Source organism: Mercenaria mercenaria, chromosome 1 (assembly GCF_021730395.1).
Source record: "Mercenaria mercenaria strain notata chromosome 1, MADL_Memer_1, whole genome shotgun sequence".
Classification (NCBI taxonomy): Eukaryota; Metazoa; Mollusca; class Bivalvia; order Venerida; family Veneridae; genus Mercenaria; species Mercenaria mercenaria.
In genome coordinates, this window is record NC_069361.1 from 4,726,557 (window position 1) to 4,747,305 (window position 20,749).

The 20,749-nt window shown below is 34.7% G+C and overlaps 1 protein-coding gene across 1 annotated transcript in view; it reads right to left on the reverse strand.

The window, feature by feature from the left end:
* Positions 1 to 9,646: 9,646 nt before the first annotated feature.
* LOC128555607 (uncharacterized) overlaps positions 9,647 to 20,749 on the reverse strand; it is a 43,647-nt gene continuing 32,544 nt past the window's right edge. Inside the window, exons 9-13 of the mRNA XM_053538411.1 lie at positions 20,136 to 20,298; positions 18,655 to 18,859; positions 16,144 to 16,312; positions 12,437 to 12,626; positions 9,647 to 11,269 (exon numbers count right to left, since the gene is read on the reverse strand). Of these exons, the coding sequence (XP_053394386.1) occupies positions 10,967 to 11,269; positions 12,437 to 12,626; positions 16,144 to 16,312; positions 18,655 to 18,859; positions 20,136 to 20,298 (1,030 nt within the window). The 3' untranslated portion in view covers positions 9,647 to 10,966. The remainder of the gene's footprint in view (positions 11,270 to 12,436; positions 12,627 to 16,143; positions 16,313 to 18,654; positions 18,860 to 20,135; positions 20,299 to 20,749) is intronic.

Genomic DNA, 20,749 nt, shown 5'->3' on the forward strand with positions numbered 1-20,749 from the left:
TTCTGGGATCAAATACTAGAAAAAGACAGTATAAGGAATCTGTATGTTTGACACAATCTCAAAACTGTTCTAGGCAGCTAAATGCCCTACATAGATCCCCAGTGCTTAGTTATTAAACTAGTTCATATGATGGCATGACAGACTGTTCGCTTCACATGCATCAGGACCTAGGTTTCAGGCAAAACTTTATTTTAGAATATGTTTATTACTTTTTTTATATAAAGCAGCTGTGCAGTTTGCTAAATTATATCAAAACCATCAAGGTCTGCTACTGTTAAAATACACTTTTAAAGTACTTCCTCTCTAGCCAGTCAATAAATTGATTAACAGCTGTATGAAATATTCATTATTTCTATACATTTCAGTATGTATGCTACTGTTAAAATACATTTTTTACAGTGACTCCTCTTTATTCAGTCAAATTAAATAAAACCTGTATAAAATGTATATTATTTCTTATCATATATGTATGTATGTATAAACTCGGACACTGGCATTTAGTCCTGCCTTTGTGACAACAGTAACTTATGATCTGCACTTTTTATCATCCAGTAAGTGAATATTCACTATGCAGTCACAAAAGCAATATATAATATGTTAAAACAATATTGAATAAGAAGATATTGGACACCCTCGAGGAGGGATACTCCGACTAGAAACGGAAACTGGAAAGTCCAAATTGAAACAAGCTCATAATAGAAATTTAGCAGGGTCCGGATTTAGAAAAAGCAAAAGAAATGAGCTGACAGGTCACCATGTTAATTCTGCATAAATCAAGGTGGATGTGTTCGCAACAAGTAATTAGAGATGTACACTATAGTGACAACTACTGAAATGAATTTCTATTTGAACAAGCGAATTCGATGAATTGGTCTCCCCCGCTGACAGGGTTTGTGGTGAGGAATGGCAAAAAATATATCCGGAAAATAGAGGAATTTATGTTCTTTTGAGAAATAAATCTATGTCATTTTTCAGTAGGTACGCAAGAGCTATAATTTCTGCTTCTGTTACTCTAATCCAGTCCATATAATATAACGTGCCTCGATTAATGAATTTCACGCACGAGCAGTTCACGGGTGTGGTCATTTTGATCAATTCTATATTTCAAACCGGTTCATTCCTTCACAAATAACTAAGAAGGCAAGTGGACACTTCGTGTATAAAAATATGTTCATCACATGTTTGAAGAGCTGGTGTTTTCCAGTAATGTTGCCACAGAGAGGAGAATGCAAGAAAAATGCAGATAAGTTTTTGAACAAATTGTCTTTTTCCTTTATAGCGTATGCCATTAAATTAAAGATGAGTGCAAAGTTGCAATGGTTGGCCGCTGGGGAACATGAATACATTGTGGTTTTTGATGTTTTCATGTGTTGTTTGTGGCCAACAGTCATTCGTTGTTTGCGGTATCAGGGGCTGGGTTCTTTTCGAGGGAAACCCCAGTTTCTATTGAAAAGTAGCAGCAATCGTCATTATTTGTTTGTTGCCGTTTTGTTGAGACGTTGTATTTTGGATATTGGATGACAGCTTTACATGTCTCACGTCGCAAAATTCTAATAATTTAGGATGAAAGCTCAAAGTTTACACTGCTTATACAGTCAAACCTGAAGGACTATCCTAAGCGAATAAATTAAATATCTTTGAACATTTTAAGACCGAAGGCCTCAATACGTGCACAATTTACAACAGCATTGTCAACAACATTTTATTTGTTTCACTACTGCCTTAGATATACACTCCATTACAAATGAAAGGCAAAAATTAAAAAAAAAATTAAAACGATTGAAAATTTGAGAATGAATGAACGCATCTTTCTATTGTTGTTGCTACTAGCAGTTGAATACTTATAAAGCATAATAATTTATCATGCTGTCCATTATGGTCATGTTGCTATCGTTGCAGATGGTGATAATATAAAGTATACTAGAACGGATTTAGTAGATTTATGTACAGAAAGTTCGATGTTGGTGAATACGACTAGTGGTCAAAACGATTCTTATGATGATATTGGAATGGACGATTTTGATGATGATCACAACGATTATCAATTATATTACTGACGTTGTTATTATGTGTCTCAGAAGATATACTGGTCCAACGCACTTTTCACGCGTTTCGAGCTTTATCGTATGCTTAAAGGTGCATTCCATAGTTCGATTGAATTTGGTGAAGAAAAAAGTTATTTTTGATTAAGGTGGTCAAATTATATAACTTACAATCCTGACGCACTGATAAAGGTTATAATAAGTATACTTTTTGATATATTAACGGAATTTGACTAACTGCCGTCGACGACACTTAGTGATTATATGAATAACACAGTAGGCCTCTAGAAAAATCAAATTTTTCTAACCAAAATCTTAATAAGATTTGAAATAAGGATTATTTACATAAATATATTATATTATTATTAGATATCAGTCTACTTTTGATTTCACTATATCTTAAGTCCTCCATAGAAAATAAGCTGTTACAAAGTAACGGAATGAAATTTGAAGATGAAAACTACAAATTGCCTAGTCTGATACCATGGTCTAACAATTTGTTGAATGTTGAAAATGACTTCAATATTATGGAAAGTAACTTTAACATGGGACTATTGAACCGTCCAAATACGGAAAAAATACAGTTTCTTATACACACGTGCGTCCAATACGGTAATATTTTGTACGGACATGTGTTGCAAATAAACGTTCACGATTGAATAAATAAATTAGATATAGAATAAGAAAGTACATTCTTCAAAAATCATTTTCTTTTTTCTAGATTCAAAGATGCTAATAGTGCAAATAAGTAAAAGAAAAAATATATTAAAAAAGATGAAAAGGAGTTATGCTTTATACTTTACTGTTCAAAGGCTAAATTGTGCATAGGCCAAATTGCAGTACCCTGTTTCTTTTTAGTAAACTATATTGTGTAATGAGGCCCTTCTCATGACACTGTGCTCAATGGAAACAACTTGAAAATATTTTGATTGTAAGATACCTTTTCGCTTCTTTGCATTTCCTTCTGTTTACAATCTGTTATGCGAAAGTACGGGCGCCGCCATTTTGTTACATCATTGCCAACATTTGACATCATACTTCCTTGAAAAATTGAAAACTGATAACAGTTGTTTGTGTTTGACGCAGCTCACTTAGATATTTCAAATTATTTGAATAATTTAGACTGCATCTAATATTTGTGTTTATTTTGATTTTGTGAAATAGTATTTGTCTTTTTGTGTATATACTAGGCTTTGTTTTTTTAGCTCACTTGAGCACAAAGTGTTCATGTTTAGCTATTGTGATCACGATGTGTCCGTCGTCCGTGTGTCCGTCAAGTCGACCGTCTGTCGTCAACATTTGTGTTTAAACGACATCTGCAAAAGCAATGAATGGTTTTTGATGAAACTTGGCCATGATGTTCCTTGGGTAATCCTCAACCAAAGTTGTTCAAATGGCTCCGCTTGGTTGCACATAGGGGCTGCCAGAGCTGAAAACAGGGAAAAAAAAACTTCAAACAACATCTCCTAAACCGATGGTCCGATTTTGAAATAACTTCACCGTCTACCAAGATTGTCCAAGTTATAGCGATTCGTCAAAAAACATGGCCGCTAGAGGGCGTGATCACTTTTCCCTATATGCATATAGTGGAAACTTTAAAAAATCTTCTTGTATTGAACTGCTTGTCCGATTTTAGAATAATTTTACACAAATGGTCCTTGTGTGACCCTCTACCAAGATTGTTCAAATTATTCTGATTTGTCATGAATGAAACTGACTTTGAATTCGATGGTGTTAAAGAAAATTCAATTCCAGATACACCACCATGGACCCTTCATGCCCCTACAGTTCTTTTTCGATTTGAAAACTGTCTTTAGAAAGTCTGAAACAAACCCTGAAATATTAAAGTCCAAATATCATGAAATCATGTCAACTTACAAGTGTTTTATTTTTTTTCAATTTACACAGACGGTTCAAAAGATGAATCAAAGGTTGGCTGTGCTGCTGTCAGACTCCTTCATCAGTTAAAATAACGTTTGCCAAATAATGCAACAATATTTTCAGCTGAAGCCAAAGCTATTGATTTAGCTCTAAATTTTATATCAAAAAATGGTGAAGAAAAATTTATTGTCTTTTCCGACTCGCTTTCTGTTTTACAGTCAATTCATAACCGAAATATGGAAAATCCATTCATTCAAAATATTCTTCTCAGGGTTCATGAACTATCTTTAAAAAAGTCTATCATATTCTGTTGGATTCCCAGTCATGTTATTCATGGAAACGAGGATGCTGATATTGCAGCAAAGAAATCCCTTTCATTAACACAATCTAATTTTAGATTACCACATACCGATTTTAGGCCTAATATAAACAAATACATTTTATCTAAATGGCAATCGTCATGGAACAATGCTTCATTCAGTAAACTTCATGATATCAAACCTACCCTAGGGGAATGGCACCAAGGGAACAGATCTATTCGCAGGGCGGAAGTTGTTCGCTGTCGAATAGGTCATACCTGTTTGACTCATTCTTATCTTTTGAATAAAGTAGAGCCACCCGAAGGTGTACCATGTCAAACACCGCTAACTATTAAACATAGTTTAATTGACTGTGTGGACTTTGCTACACAACGCAGCACATATTATGACGTTCAATCCTTAAAAGAGTTATTTGAAAACGTTTCAGTCGGAAATATTTTATCGTTTTTAAAGCAGACAGGAATTTATCAAAAAATCTAACATTTCATATTTTTATTTACATCTTTTACAATATTATTATGTTTGCAGCTGATATTTTAACACATACGTATATACATTTTACATAACTGCTTTTAGATATGCTTTACATTTTTACGTGGATGATTTTAGATATGCTTTGCATTATGCAGTGTGCTTTACATTTTTACATGGATGTTTTTAGGTACTTTTTACTTTTTACATAAATGTTTTAAAATGCTTTACAGTTGGCGTTCGCAATATGGCTTCTTCTCGGCGATATATGACCATTTTGTGTCGATTCGCCGTAAAACCCAACTCACTCACTCACTCACTTGCCATAAAACATGGCCGCCAGAGGGCGTGGTCACTTTTCCCTATATGTATATAGTAGAAACTTTAAAAATCTTCTTGTGTGAAACTGCTTGCCCGATTTTAGAATAATTTTACACAAATTGTTCTTGTGTGACCCTCTACCAAGATTGTTCACATTATTATGATTCGTCGAAAAACATGGCCGCCAGAGGGTGTGGTCACTTTTCCCTATAAATATATGGTGGAAATTTAAAAATCTTGTGTGAAACTTGTTGCCGGATTTTGAAATAATTTGACACAAATGGTACTTGTGTGACCCTCTACGAAGATTGTTCAAATTATTTTTATTCGTCAAAAAAACATGGCCGCCAGAGGGCGTGGTCACTTTTCCCTATAATTATGTATATAGTGGAAACTTTAAATATCTTCTTGTGTGAAACTGCTGCCCCGATTTTGAAATAATTTTACACAAATGGTACTTGTGTGACCCTCTACCAAGATTGTTCAAATTATTTTGATTCGTCAAAAACATGGCCGCCAGAGGGCGTGGTCACTTTTCCCTAAATGTATATAGTGGAACTTTAAAAATATTCTTGTTTGAAACTGCAAGTCCGATTTTAAAATTATTTTACACAAATGGTACTTGTGTGACCCTCTACTAGAGATAGTACCTAAGTTTTTCAAATCACAGGTTTGAAGTTAAAAAGCTTTGAAATGAAGACAAAGGTCCATATATTTCTCAAAAACAGAAATATAGACAATATTTTAACCAGAAGTGTGGAGTTATGAGCATTTAATATTTTCATGTTAACGAAAATTTTGTGATCAAGGAAATGTAACTCTTCTTGAACATGGAGAGCATAAACATCAAAGGGACATAATATAGTCAATATTTTCTAATTGGGTGCATTTGATTTAACATTCAACTTTGATCTGGATTGCTAAATAATGCTCCATGATACTGTGTACTAAAAATTTAGAACATCTGGAACAGTCTATTAACAGCAAAACAATGCTTTAGCAGAATCTAAATAGTTAAGCTCTAACTGGGACTCGAACCCAGGACCTCTCACACCTAAGGCAGACACTCTACCACTTCCCTATAACAGCAGTAGCTAATAGCTATGCAGTTTAATTGCTGGATTACATTGCGTGAACTGGAACAATAATCGGTGAACTCCGGATTATCGGCGTATTCGCTTTGTTCAATTTTTGTGTAAAGAAAAAATATAATCTAATGCTGCCAACGTCATAATCGGTCAAATCTGCCCAAATTTCTCTGACGTGTTGTTCAGAGTATGAACTTACTAACTGGTAGTACCAGTGAAATATTACTTACACTGAATATTTTATATTTGCCCTTTTTGCAGCTGTCGAACGGCAAAGACGGTGAGTTTTTGCCAAATATAAGTAATTATTTTACCAGTTTTGAGAGGATTTCAATTGATGGGAAATTACAGTTACAAACTAAATACCTTTCTGCAACACATGGAGTCATTAGCATTCACTGTCAATCAGTATTATGACTAAGATCGACTTTCATTCATTCATTTCAAAGTTTCATAGACAGAGTCCGTTGTTTACATTTTTTTATCGTAACCGGTGCACTTGTAAAAATCACTTTAGTTTGAAAAATCAAAGTATGCAAAGAGCTATGGTACGGTCTCTACCTCTACCAAGATTGTTCAAATTATTTTGATTCGTCTAAAAACATGGCCGCCAGAGGGCGTGGTCACTTTTCCCTAAATGTATATAGTGGAAACTTTAAAAATATTCTTGTTTGAAACTGCAAGCCCGATTTTAAAATAATTTTACACAAATGGTACTTGTGTGACCCTCTACCAAGATTGTTCAGATTATTCCGATTCGTTAAAAAACATGGCTGCAAGGGGGTGTGGTAACATAGAAGAAACCTAACTCTGTTCTTATTCAAACACACTTGAAGCCTTGTACACAGATGAGCGCTTTAGGGCCAACGACCCTCTTAATATCTTAGTATATGGTTCTATTGCCTTTTTGACGTCTTTGACATGTATCTGAAAACTGTTTTTACTGTTAATGGTAGATATACACATGCTCATATTTGATGTATCGGTTGCAAAGGCCAGGTAATTATATTGCAGCACTTTGTGTGTGTTTATGCTTTTGTGTTTGTGTTGGGGGAGGGGGTGCGCGGTTAACGTCGCACTGACAAAATGTAGGAAATATGGCGACTTTCCAACTTTGATGGTGGAGGAAGATCCCAGATGCCCATCCGTGCATAATTTCATCAAGGGCGGACACCTGGACAGAACCACTGGTCTACCGTAAGCCAGCTGGAAGGTTTCTGCACATGAAGAATTCGACGCCTCGAACCGACATCGGTGAAGGGTGAAGGGCGAATAATTCGAAGTCAACGACCTTAACCATTTTTGTTCTGCCAAAACCTATTCAGATCAGTGCGTTACATATAAAAAATAAATAGTATTCAGAGGTCATAATGCTAAGACTTGCTGCCTTTCTTTTTACTGCAACATGCACCATTCAACGTACTCCAGCCCCTGACGAAATTATTACTTTTGTTTCATTTCAGCCTGACATTACGTACAAATGAGTTACGACCTAAACGAACATAAACTGTAAACTCAAGAATATAAAAACGAGTAAATTATTTTAATCTGCAGGTAATATATTTATCTTGTGAACTTCTAACTTATTCTGCATAATGTTTGTGGAGAAAAACTGAGGATGAACATGTGGTGTTTAGTACAGAGTAAAGTCGTGTTCGATTTGTTCACTACAGGTTACTCAGAACTTTCATTAAATTAAATGAACATCATACAATATATAGTTAGATCTCTCCATAGAAACGATCTGTAAATTCAAATGCTATAACTGAATAATAGTTCCTTCTAAAATACAAAAACTTTTAATTCAATTGCGCCTATGCACTTAGAATTTGCGTGAAATGTTGTGCTTTTCAATAACTGCTATCTGGCATCGGTACTTGATGCTGAATGAAATGCGCCTACATTGACGAAATAAATGCGTGACATCAACAATGGTGGAAAACAAACCGGTGATGTAGATTAGTGGTTGACTTTCTTCAAGTTTTGCGAACTGCTCATGACGTGACACATCATGTGCCGTAAGAGAAAATTTGCTATTTGGAAATAAATTTCTTTTCGCAATCAAATCATCACTGTCTTAACAAATCATGTCTGAAAGACTGAATTATTACGATTATGCTAATTATTAAACGGACCGAAAGGGTCTATGACTAGAACTACTCGAATGCACAATAAAATCTTTATTCATGGCATAAATATGCAGGCAAAATACAAGTAAAAGAATATTGTTGAGAATTGTTGAAGAGCATAAAAGCTTATGTTTCCAAACATGCAAATTACAGCAAAAAAAGAAGAAAGTTCAATAGAACACAATTACATTTTGATGTTTAAAAGCATGTCTGTTCAAAATGTTAAATGATTGTTTACCTCCGTTACAGTATTCAACACACATATCTAAAGCGTCCGTTGGAGACAACACAGAAAAGCCTTCTCAAAGTTTTATGTCATAATCTCGCCAGTATGCCATAAATTGTAATATGATGGAACTAACAGGCTTAAACATATTTTGATACTTAAAGAAGTTAAGATTAATAGTTTGTTAAGTAGGAAGACAGTAGAGCAGGAAAATTGGACAAAATATTGCAAAATCCTTAAATGAACTACATTTTTAACATGTTGTGTTTTTCTGACATTAAACTATTATCATATCACTAAATATTTTGTGGAGCGGAAGTATGGTACATGTACTATTATGAATTGCTGTTTACAAAAACTTTGCTGCAAGTAGATGAAAAAGTTGAAACGAAATTAGCTTTTAATATCATACAATATCCTTTTCCCAAGTTATGTATAGAGTTACCAAGTACATTTATATAATCTTTCTGATCAAATTTATATAGTAAGCTATATGCACCTAAAAGATTTACATCTTTTTATAGTTACACTATATATCATTATTTGAATGAATACATGCAGATGACACATATACACCTGCACGAAAATATGCCCTTTTTACAGCTGCAAAACGTCTGTAAACGATCTGTATTTTAAAATTACAGCTGTAAAACCTGTAAGTGGAAATTACCAGAAATACAGTTGAAACTTCCTGGTGTAAAACATCCAGGTCTCATAGATACTGTTGAAAATTACAGCTAAATTAAGCTGTAAAATGGTCATGACTCAAAATTACAGCTGTAACGTTTTTGGATGGAAACACGAGTATTGTCAGCCATCTTTAATGCATTTTGGCGGGATACGATTGAAATTCACAGAGATGTCACATCTTCTAAAGTGTTGAAATTGAAAGTGCAAATGTTTAAATATCTAATATAGTTGTAAAAGGATAAATACATTAACTACTTACACTATGTTTTGAAGCTAGTAAGTTTAAAAAAAATAATTGCAAGATTGTCATGCGTTTTCATGACATACGATTGAAATTCACAGAGATTCACATTTCTAAGTGTTGAAATTGAAGTCAAATGTTTTAATTCTAATTAGTTAAAAGGATAATCTAATACTACACTATGTTTGAAGCTAGTAACTTTAAAAAAAATGAAGATGTCATGCGTTTATGACAAGAAATACCCCCTTGATGCATTTAGTAATTGCACAAGGAACAGAAATTATTGTTACACAAAAGTTCTACTGTTCTGGGTCAGTTTGACCTTGGTTTCTGACCTATTGACCTCAAAATTAACAGGGTCATCTGCTGGTCATGATCAACCTCCCTATTAAGTTTAATGATCCTAGGCCCAAGCGTTCACAAGTTATCGCCAGGAAACGGTTTAACTGTTCGGGTCAATGTGAACTTGACCTTTGGTCTACTGACCTCAAAATCAAAAGGGGCAATCTGCTGGTCAAAACCAACCTCCCTATCAACTTTCATTATCCTAGGCCCAAGAATTATTGAGTTATCATTCGGAAACCGTTTAACTGTTCCAGGTCACTGTGACCTTGACCTACTGACCTCAGAATCAATAGGGGTCATCTGCTGCTCATGACCAACCTCCCTATTAACTTTCATGAGCCTAGGCCCAAGCGTTCTTGAGTTATCATCCGGAAACGGATTGGTCTAAATACAGACCGACCGACCGACCGACATCTGCTGTGACCTTGACCTTTGGCCTACTGACCTCAAAATCATTAGGGGTCATCTGCTGGTCCTGACCAACCTCCCTATCAACTTTCATGATCCTAACCCAAGAGTTTTTGAGTTATCATTCGGAAACCGTTTAACTGTTCCATGTCACTGTGACCTTGGCCTTTGACCTCAAAATCAATAGGGATCATTTGTTGATCATGATCAACCTCCCTATCAAGTTTCGTGATCCTAGGCCCAAGTGTTCTCAAGCTATCATCCGGAAACAGTTTAACTGTTCCGGGTCACTGTGACCTTGACCTTCGACCTACTGATCTCAAAATCAATAGGGGTCATCCGTTGGTTAACCTCCCTATCAACTTTCATGATCCTAGGTCCAAGCATTCTTGAGTTATCATTCGGAAACCGTTTAACTGTTCCGGGTCTTTGTGACCTTGACCTTTTACCTACTGATCTCAGAATCAATAGGGGTCATCTGCTGGTCTTGATCAACCTCCCTATTAACTTTCATGATCCCAGGCCCAAGCGTGAGTTATCATCCGGAAACTGTTCAACAGTTCCGGGTCACTGTAACCTTGATCTTTGACCTACTAATCTCAAAATCAATAGTGGTCATTTGCTGGTTATGACCAACCTCTATATCAACTTTCATGATCCTAGGCCCAAGCGTTTTTGAGTCATCGTCTGGAAACGGATTGGTCTACATACAGACCGACCGACCGACATCTGCAAAACAATATACCCCTTCTTCTTCGAAGAGGGGGCATAATTAAAATGAGATAACTTATTTAATCTTTTAAATCATGTGTTAACTTTAGTACTAATTATTCCAGCGTCACTTTCACGACTCCTGAACGGCGTAAAAGCTGATAAATGTACATTTTCCACGTCTGTTAGTTTAACACCCGTATCCTTCTTCCCATTGTCTTCATTGTAGTCTTTTACAGTATCATCACAATTACTTGAAGTATTTGCACCCTCTGGAAAGGTTTTAATCCGAACATTCCTGAAGAATGCTTTGTATATATCCCAGATTTCAGTTGCGAACGGGGCTGTTATGATAAAAATGGCGGCTAAAAACGCCCAAATCTTAGACACTGTCACCTGAAAAAATATTTTAACTAGAGCTATTAATATGATTCATACGTCCACTAAAAACCTTGTTAGAAAAGGTTATAAAGGTAATAAATAATACTAACTGTATCCTTTTGAAAACCACTCACTGCACTTTTTGTGTACAATCTTGGAATTAAATTTTATCCGAGTTAAAATTATTGTGCTTTTCATTTTCTTTCATTTTTATATATTATTGTGTTTAGTTACATTGGCTTTACCGTTATTGTCATAAATCATAAACGTCAAAATGAAGGTAAAATAAGTTTTTTACACGTAAACGAAAATGAAATAAATAGTTATGACAGCGATTTGGTTCTTCTCTTGTTTGTTATGTCATTGTCATCATTCAATGTGTAAGACACATCAAATCTCTTGAATAGATCCAAAATTATTGCCTTAAAATTCTTGAAAACAGTACAGAAGGGCAATTTATCATTGTTCAGAGCAAATTCATGTGTCTTTCAATGCCAATTAATGACATGTATCATAACATAAAGTTATATAAAAATCCTTTTAGTGAATTTAATGGCATTCTCTTTGATACTGAAAATTTGAAATATTAAATACAATTAGAAAAGGAGAAAATCATGCATGAAAGACAGATAAGGATTTGTTAATTTTAAAGGTCTGTGTGGTTTCCATCTAATGCATGAATAGGTTTCAGAAATATTCAATGTCATTTTAGCCATTGTCAAAGTGAAAAAGGAAGTAATTTTTCCAGGAAAAGTCAGAGTTATGGGACACGATATGTAAATATTTTTTTCACAGTTTCGAGTCAAAAAGGGGAATCATTTTGTAAAATTATCAGATAGTTATATTTCTTGGTATGTAAACATAAATTATAATATCAAACGTTTAATAATAATTATTTGTTTTTTACACAAACAATGAATATCTGATATATTTGACCTTGACGTAGATGTCAACTGTACATGTTCGATTGGGAAATCATTTTCCTTTTGATAGTAATTATAAATTGAATCATTTTATTTACATGAACATGCACATCAGTAAAACGGTGGCCGTTCAATTCGAATTTTTAGGCTAATGTTCCTGTACAAATTTTGTCCAGGTCCAGGAGTATGTTTTCATATTTCCTACAAAAATTACAAACTGAATAATTACTGGATTACATATTTGCTAATTGTTACTTACCCACTGATTGAATGAGTCAAACGACATCACTGACACGCCTACCATGATACAAGGCCAGATAACTACAAGCATTATAGTCAATGTTATAGATCCAACAAAGGCTACGTATTTAGCGCCGTTGAATGCCTTATGTACATCCTTTAGAGACGGTCTGTTGTCTAGACGATAAGCGCCGGCAATATTCAAATCCCTAAAATAAATCAAAACTATTTTCACTTTTCTAAATACTTATTTTTGACATTTTTTTACATTGTCTAAAATGTGGGAAAACTTCATGAGCCAAATGCCAAATGCCAAAAGAGAGAGAAAATGACAATAACGTTAACGAAACAGGATGTCATACGTGGTGAAATTAATTCTCAATTTGCAATGTAAATACCTCAGTCGTAGCAACTACATCGAATAGCAATTCAGAATGTCTGTAATGTTATCCCGATATAGCATGATATGCAACAATTAAGACATTTGGTCAAAATCGCAATAGTAATTACGTTTTGTCACGAAATGATCGAATTAAAGTAAATGATATTCAACTGTTAATTGTGAGAGAAACGATAATTATAAAGTAAAGCAAAAATATCTATTGGGCACAGCTAACATTAATCGAGTGTTAGACGTTCTTCAAGTGGTTTTAATTTTTACTGCATATACTGCATTTGCAATACTTCACAAAAAACCAGTTGTTTCCATTACGAACGAACATGCGCAGTTTAAACAAGATGTTTCTTGCAAAACATACAAGGCCGCATTAGCCAATGCTGATATATAGATACTGGAGTAGCTGAGATGATCGTACTGCGATTTAAATCGTTTCAATATATTCTCAGCAGTGTCAGAGTTGGCAGTTGCAGGTTTTTAGAGACTATATACCAAAAAAAAGAAATTGTTCTTTGTTTCATATTTAAAAAATTCAGCTACTTCAGATCAATTTTGATACACTTTCTAGATTTTCATTCCATCGTAGATCTAATTTACCAAAGATAACTATAAATTTGCTTCAAGAAAACGAAAAGAAAAAGGGGTGTTAAATAGTATGCAGTGAAATGCAAGACGTCTGAAGTCGGGTACCCTCATATTGCAGCATTTCATAAAGCGGCTCGCAAAACAAACAACATACTTCCGTTTTCAAGTAAACAACTAGTAAACATGCAAATATAAGCATGAAAAGTGTCTTATCGTATATAAAATACATTCCACATGTGAAATAATCCCCACCACTTGGCCCCCGGTTTACGCGCAAATGCGCGAAAAATGAAAAAAAAAATTGGATCTATTTATTAGGAACGTTTTGGAAGCACATTTTAGACCGAATCACTGCTATATAACCTAATCGACCTCTGCCGCAGTTTCACTACCAAGGAGATTCAGGGTTATCACGTTTGCTATTTCCACAGGAGTGGAATTGTGCAATGGATTGTACTGTCTAACAATACAGCTCAGAGCACCTACACACCCCTAAGAAAATATTATCTATTCCGTTCGAAAACCTGTGGAATTTGTCATCCACCAATCAAAATGTAGTTTTAATCAGCTGTTAATGACCTTCACTCAAGATATTTACAGGAAGTAAAGTCGAAATCAATACCGGCCTGCGGCCGGAAGGATCTAACATAAGTCATTATCATTTTAACAGTTTAAATGGCCATTTTCTATCTACGTAATGTTTCTATCAAACCGAGTCTGCTATCATTCTTCTTGGTTGCATTCTTTGCTTTCTTCTCGGCGATATATGACCATTTTGTGTCAATTCGCCGTAAAACCCAACTCACTCACTATGTATTGATAATTTTACAAAACATTAGAAAGCCCCAGAACAGTGAAAACGAAACTATCAAGGGAGATCATTCCCGTTATTTTGCGTCATAGTACTGACAGAGTTTTTCTGTTTTGTTCGATATACTGTCTTTGCTTTAAAATATATAATATGGACGAATTAATACTGACTATACAGGTCCGTTTCAAAATTTAACAGTACAGCGACTTGTGTCATAATTTTTCTGCATACCCCTTCGTCGGCTAAATTAGGGTAACGCTGAGAGGCGACAGAAACTTGATTTTGCCTGCGCAGTTGTCTTAGATGAGTTATAGTGGCAAATCCTTTAAATATGATCCATATTTAACATAATTTATTGATTCTCAATTCTAACCGAGAAACACATATACGTTAAACTGCATGAAGCATAACATAACTCGTTTTGCGACAGAGGCTGTCCTAATATATACCAAGTGCATTGATCAATGGATAACATCATAACATTATATAAAGTCGGTAAAGGGGCCTCCGTGGCCGAGTGGTTAGAGTCGTGGACTTCAAACCATTTGCCCCTCATCGATGTGGGTTCGAAACCTCATTCGGGGCGTAGAATTCTTCACATGAGGAAGCCATCCAGCTGGCTTACGGAAGGTCGGTGGTTCTACCCAGGTGCCCGCTCGTGATGAAATATGCACGGAGGGGCACCTGGGGTCTTCCTCCACCATTAAAAAGCTGGAAAGTCGCCATATGACCTTAAAATTGTGTCGGTGCGACAATAAACCCAACAAAATAAAATAAATAAATAAAGTCGGTAAAACAAGTTTTGATATTCAAGAAAAATAGATCAGCGTTATCCATAAGTATCTTAATACAACAATTCAGAAATTTCACCTTAGCAAAGAACGTGAAACCAGATTATGGACAGTTTGATAAAACTGAATTCTTTTTTACTTTTGGCGGCATTTTAATATCTTTTATAAATGAAACATAGTATATATGCTTGTTTGGATTTCAGCTATTTTGTAGATCATTTCTAGTGAAATTAATGTTTTTCTTAACCGTGATGTGCTGTGTAGTTTTACTGCAAAAACAGATACATTTTGCGCTGTTACAAAATCTTGATTGATATTTTCCGACAATAAAAGATAATACGTAGGGGTAGATATCTCGGAAGCACAGAGCACCACAAACACGCATTACAAATTTAAGAAGGCGCACAACAAAAGGAAGCTGTATCGGAAAAATATTTTAGAAGGGTAGAAGGGTTGCTTAAAAATCTATTTTAATTTTATGCAAAAAGAAAAAGGGGGAGTAAGGGATAAGAGACAGAAGGGGGAAGGGAAGCGGGGGTGGGGGGGGAGGGGTTGAAGGGGAAAGTGGAACAATGACTAATATTCAAAAGAGAAAAAGCATGTTATACCAACTTATTTAACTTGTAAGATAAATGTACTTAACTAGGATCAGGTCTGCATCAGTTACAAGCAAAGGAGTTATATAATGTTTCCAGTTCCTCATTTTGTTGGTTCTGATAGTAATATTAAGGATCGGTCGATGATGTGAAATATTTGCAATATTGTTATAATGTAGTACTTATTAGTAAACTATTATAGAAGCAAAATCGGGTTTCTTTTGCAAAAAATAAAATCCTGATTAAGACAAAGTAAGAGTTTGCGAAAATTTATGAGACAACCCGCTATGTAGTTAAATTTTGAGATCGACCCGTACTATGGAAACTCCTTGCTGTGGAACAGAACTGAATTATCCGTAAAAACTGTTTTAAAACATAGAGAACAAGACACAATAGGATTTCAAAAGGTCTCAATAGTATTACTATTTCAAATCTTTAAGGGCAGTTTGTACGATTTGTATACTTTACAGACAACTAGCCCACGTAATTGTTCTGTTCAGTATACACAAACGAAAGTATAGTGTTATTTTTCCTATAGTAACTTACTTTTGATACAATTCTGTCCATGGGCTAAGGGGACTGTCTATATCTCTCGTTTTCTCCCATACTTCAGAACCTTCCTTACTTCTCAAAGAAAACAAGCTAACCAGCACTGCTATAATGCCGCCTGTCAGGAGAGATACCCAGTTACCAGTAAGGCTTGGAACTTCTCGAACTACAAATAAAATATTTTTACGAAACAAAATAATTCACTGTGCAGAAAACACATCCAGGTTTGTTTTACAGCTTTTAAGTGTGTGATAAAGTTTTGTATGCTATTAAGAGTGATGAAAGGTCGCAAGATGGACAATATTTTTTTCTGGAAAATTCTCCCTGTCACTTTTGAAAGATCCATATGTGTGTACCTATAATAAATCCAGATTAGGGGGAGTGGCGGGGAGTAAACTGAGTAATTTTCAATGTCTAAAGACATATTCTTGATAGTTTTTAGCATTATATGATGGGTTAAATACTATGTTTTTAACCAAAACAAAAACAAAATATTTTGACTTTAAAACTATTGAATTTCTGCTGCAATAAATTATAACAACAACAGCTACAATAACATAATTTTACATCAAATCTATGAATATTTTTCATTTTTAAATATACTTGTGATGAGAATAATTGAATAGATATTTATGATTATATATTGAAAAAACACTCAAAATAGGTAAAGAAGTCTTATTTTTGTGAATCATGGGTGGGGTAATTACATGTACATTAAAACAATATTGTTACCGAACACTTACAAATGTCCATTTGAGCGTCTCCAACTTACTTATATCTCAAATGGTTTCTTAGTTTCTCTCAATATTTTCCTGTCCCCAAGCCATTTGTTCATTTCTCACACTACTGTATATCTTATATCAAATAGTGTTTCTTAGTATTTCTAATACCCCAACCACATACACTTCTTTCTTTTTTCAACGGCTTGTTTCATCAGGTTGTTTCTTATTACCCCAACCTTGCATTACATTCGTTTTGACCGAGTACGCTGTTTAGATGTAAGTAAGAGAAAGAGCATTGAAACTCGAGGGTAAACGATTTGTACGAGGGGGCGTAGCCCCCGAGTATAAATCGTTTACCCGAGAGTTTTAATGTTCTTTCTGTTTTGTATCATAGCCATCCATATATGGTAGTTGTAGGCGGTCTACATTGCCATATACAGCAGTTCAGTGAGTACTTAAAATCCTTGCTTTACAAATGTGTAAAGCCCAGGTAAAATGAACCAATGTGAGAGCAGAAAATCGATAAAATACTCTTTGCTGTCTACTGTTCCAGACATGCTGACATACTTCCCTATCTACCAGTGCGGTAACTAGCGTGCGGGTATTAAATACCTGCACACTTTTAGTTACCGCACCCTGTACTCAGTGTATATGAATTATCTGCACCAAATTTGTTAAGAAAAAACACCGAGCTATGATACAATGAAACTTGGAACACACCCATGCCTACTAGCCTAGACGGAATTCTATTATAGTAAACTGAATGAACTCAATGATCACATTAGAAAATAAAAAAGTGGAAAACCACAGATTGCCCAACGCGACATAAACAAAAATGTTGCAGGCTCGGTTTGATTGAGCCTGTTCATGGACGGTAGTGAAATTGCAAGCTACTGTCTATGCCCTCTAGTCTAGGGTTGAGCAGTGAGTGAGTGAGTTGGGTTTTACGGCGAATCGACACAAAATGGTCATATATCGCCGACCCGGGTTGAACAGATCTAAACATTTACACATATCAAGTACCAGAATGTAATCTAGAGACATCCGCAGATGTATTCATATGGCGGTGCATATTGAACCTTCAATGGTGCGAAGAGTGCAATTCCATGAAAAGAGGCGTATGGTCCCCAGATAAAATAATGGCTGTACACTAACGAAAATACGATGGGCAAAACTAAACAAACTGGAATTTTGAGAGAAGATCTGTGGTTATGGAGCCTGCATATCATAATTATGCTGAAAGTCACCATTGCAGTTTATGAAATATTACTCAATAGTGTAATCAAACGAATTGTAAAATAACCATTGATCAAACGATTCAACATGAACCTTCGTGACTCTTATTTCCGTACCAGAATTGAACGTTCTTATAAAATTGGCTAGTTTTTTGCTGCCCAATCACCCATAACATTTTCTTTTGCGGTGTGCGTCAGTGCAATAGAATATGAGAACGGGTATGTTTATCGAATTGTCATATTTGCATGTACTTTGTTTCGTGAAAAACTGTCTTGTGCGTTATTACAGGATGGCACTTTGCTTGACTGACTGACGGACAAATGGGAACACAACATATATGTACAAAATGCAAATACGTTTCCATTCTTATGAAACGTGGATTATATTCGACGTGTTACGTTGAAAGCTTAAGAACTTCTTCAACAAAATCTAGTGAAATAAAACAGATAATTCTCTTCCAAATATCTGCAGTCTGATATACGGAATAATAATCGTGGAAGAAGCAAATCTATATATACTTTGTTTTGCACAGGGTCAAATTTGTACATACTTGCATTAAGTTTGAAGTTTTGAAGACCTCCCGGATATGACGCAGTGGCACTGAGCCAAGATATCAGTCCTAACACTGAACCGCCGATACTTCCTGTTATCATTCCTAGACCAGTAAGACGCTCCCAGAACATCGACAATACAATTGGAATAACTGCAGAATTTATTGTAACGCCCATGAACATATGGACAACTGTTAAATTGATCTGAAAAAAAAGTAATTTACTAGTTTAAATCCAAATATTAGACATTGATTTATTGTATAATGCAATTCATATCAACCTTAGGTAAAGCGATATTATCTTTTCAATGTAATATTATATGAGTATTGCCTGACATTGAAATAGTTTCTAGCTCACGTTAAAACGCTTAATTACATATATATAAATTATGTATTGATCCTTATTTTTGGATTTCTTTTTATAATTTTTATAATTGTATCCTTTTACTATCCGTTATTCATAATGTATGCAACTTCATCAAATAAAATTTAGACAATTTATAACAATCCATGTCACATTGCTTTGCAAAACAAAACTTTCTACATACACTTTAACTCAAATTTCCTTTCGCTTAACATGATAAAACGTATACAAGAACCATACTAGATTATATCATTGATGATTTAAGTGACTCATACACAATAATTCATTCACATTTTCTGTTTATAACGTATCAATTCGGATATCCCTGACAAAATCGGCAGCTTCTATTTTAGCTTGTTCTTTAGAATAATTTTTAGCAGACAAGCAGACCTATTTAAAGAAACTGTAGCAAGGTAAATGTAATGATGCTAGAGATTATCTTAATTGCGAATACGGTATGTACTTTCAAAGGATAAAATGTTTACGTAAAGTAACAGATCATGATAGAGCATTACGGAAAGTCCAGTCACATACAGACAAAGTTTTAAGTGAACTATTCTAAAGATAACTGGTAAATATTGATTACTTTTATGTCGTTATAAAAAGCCCTAGTCCATCTATGAATTAGACTCAAATTTTTAAATGCTTAAGACACTGAAAGACAAAATAATATATGAAACATCAAATGCTTTATTTAATTTCTAAGACAGTAAGGCACCACGCACATTGTGTGCATTAAAATTTTCCTAACTTCAAAATAAGAATATTTTTTTCTTTTCAATATCATATATGTTCTTCAAGGAACCCATTTGTGATTAACTTATTACAGATTTAATCATTTTTATTTGATAGGCTTTTACATGCTATTTTACAATCAATATTTAAAAGACTTACGGAACGTCTACTTGATAACAGTAGAATAGCTTTGATACACACTTTTTGTAAAAGAGAAGTCATACCATCTTTTTTGTAGAATTATTTTTTTTCATTTTTATCTGTTTTGGAAACTCCAGTTTTATTACCATATCTTTCAAGTGTTCCAAACTAAGACAATAGAACATTTCGGCCGTAAAGTCGTTACCATTGCAAATGATTACAAGTCTCAAAATAAACTTACACGTAAGGTGTAAAGTAATATAGTTAACGGTACAATTCCAAGCGTAGTCCACAGAAGACACCAGTTTTTAATACGTAGAAGGTAGTCCGTATATTCCCTGAAACTTCCGTGAGTTCTACACTGGTATGGTGGTTTCAGCGCCCGTTTAGATTGGCTTCTTTGTCTGTACAAATATATAATTGTTAAAATAACTTTCAGCCTGCTAAATTTCTAAAATGGACTGGTCCATCATTCAATTTGGGCAATACCATTTATTATTCAAAGGGATTTTCACTGAAAAATTACTGACTCAATAGCGAACAGTGCACACCATGATCAGCCTGCACGCAAAGGCAGAATCACTTGCCACCAGCAGACTAAAGGTTAAGATATTTGCTTTTCATTAACAGGATTAGTCTTAACAAAAGATGTCATGTCAGGTCCGGTCACCTATAGGTCAGAGACCACCAATTCCAAAAAGTACAGGGAACTTACTGGGAATGAGGTAAGTGTATACCTGGGAATAAGGTAACGTCTGTGCGTTCTGATTGGTCAGTCATGTAAACAAACCCAGGAAGTGATTATTTTTCCAAAATTGATATTTTTTCACTGCATTTACAGTATCTTATTATACA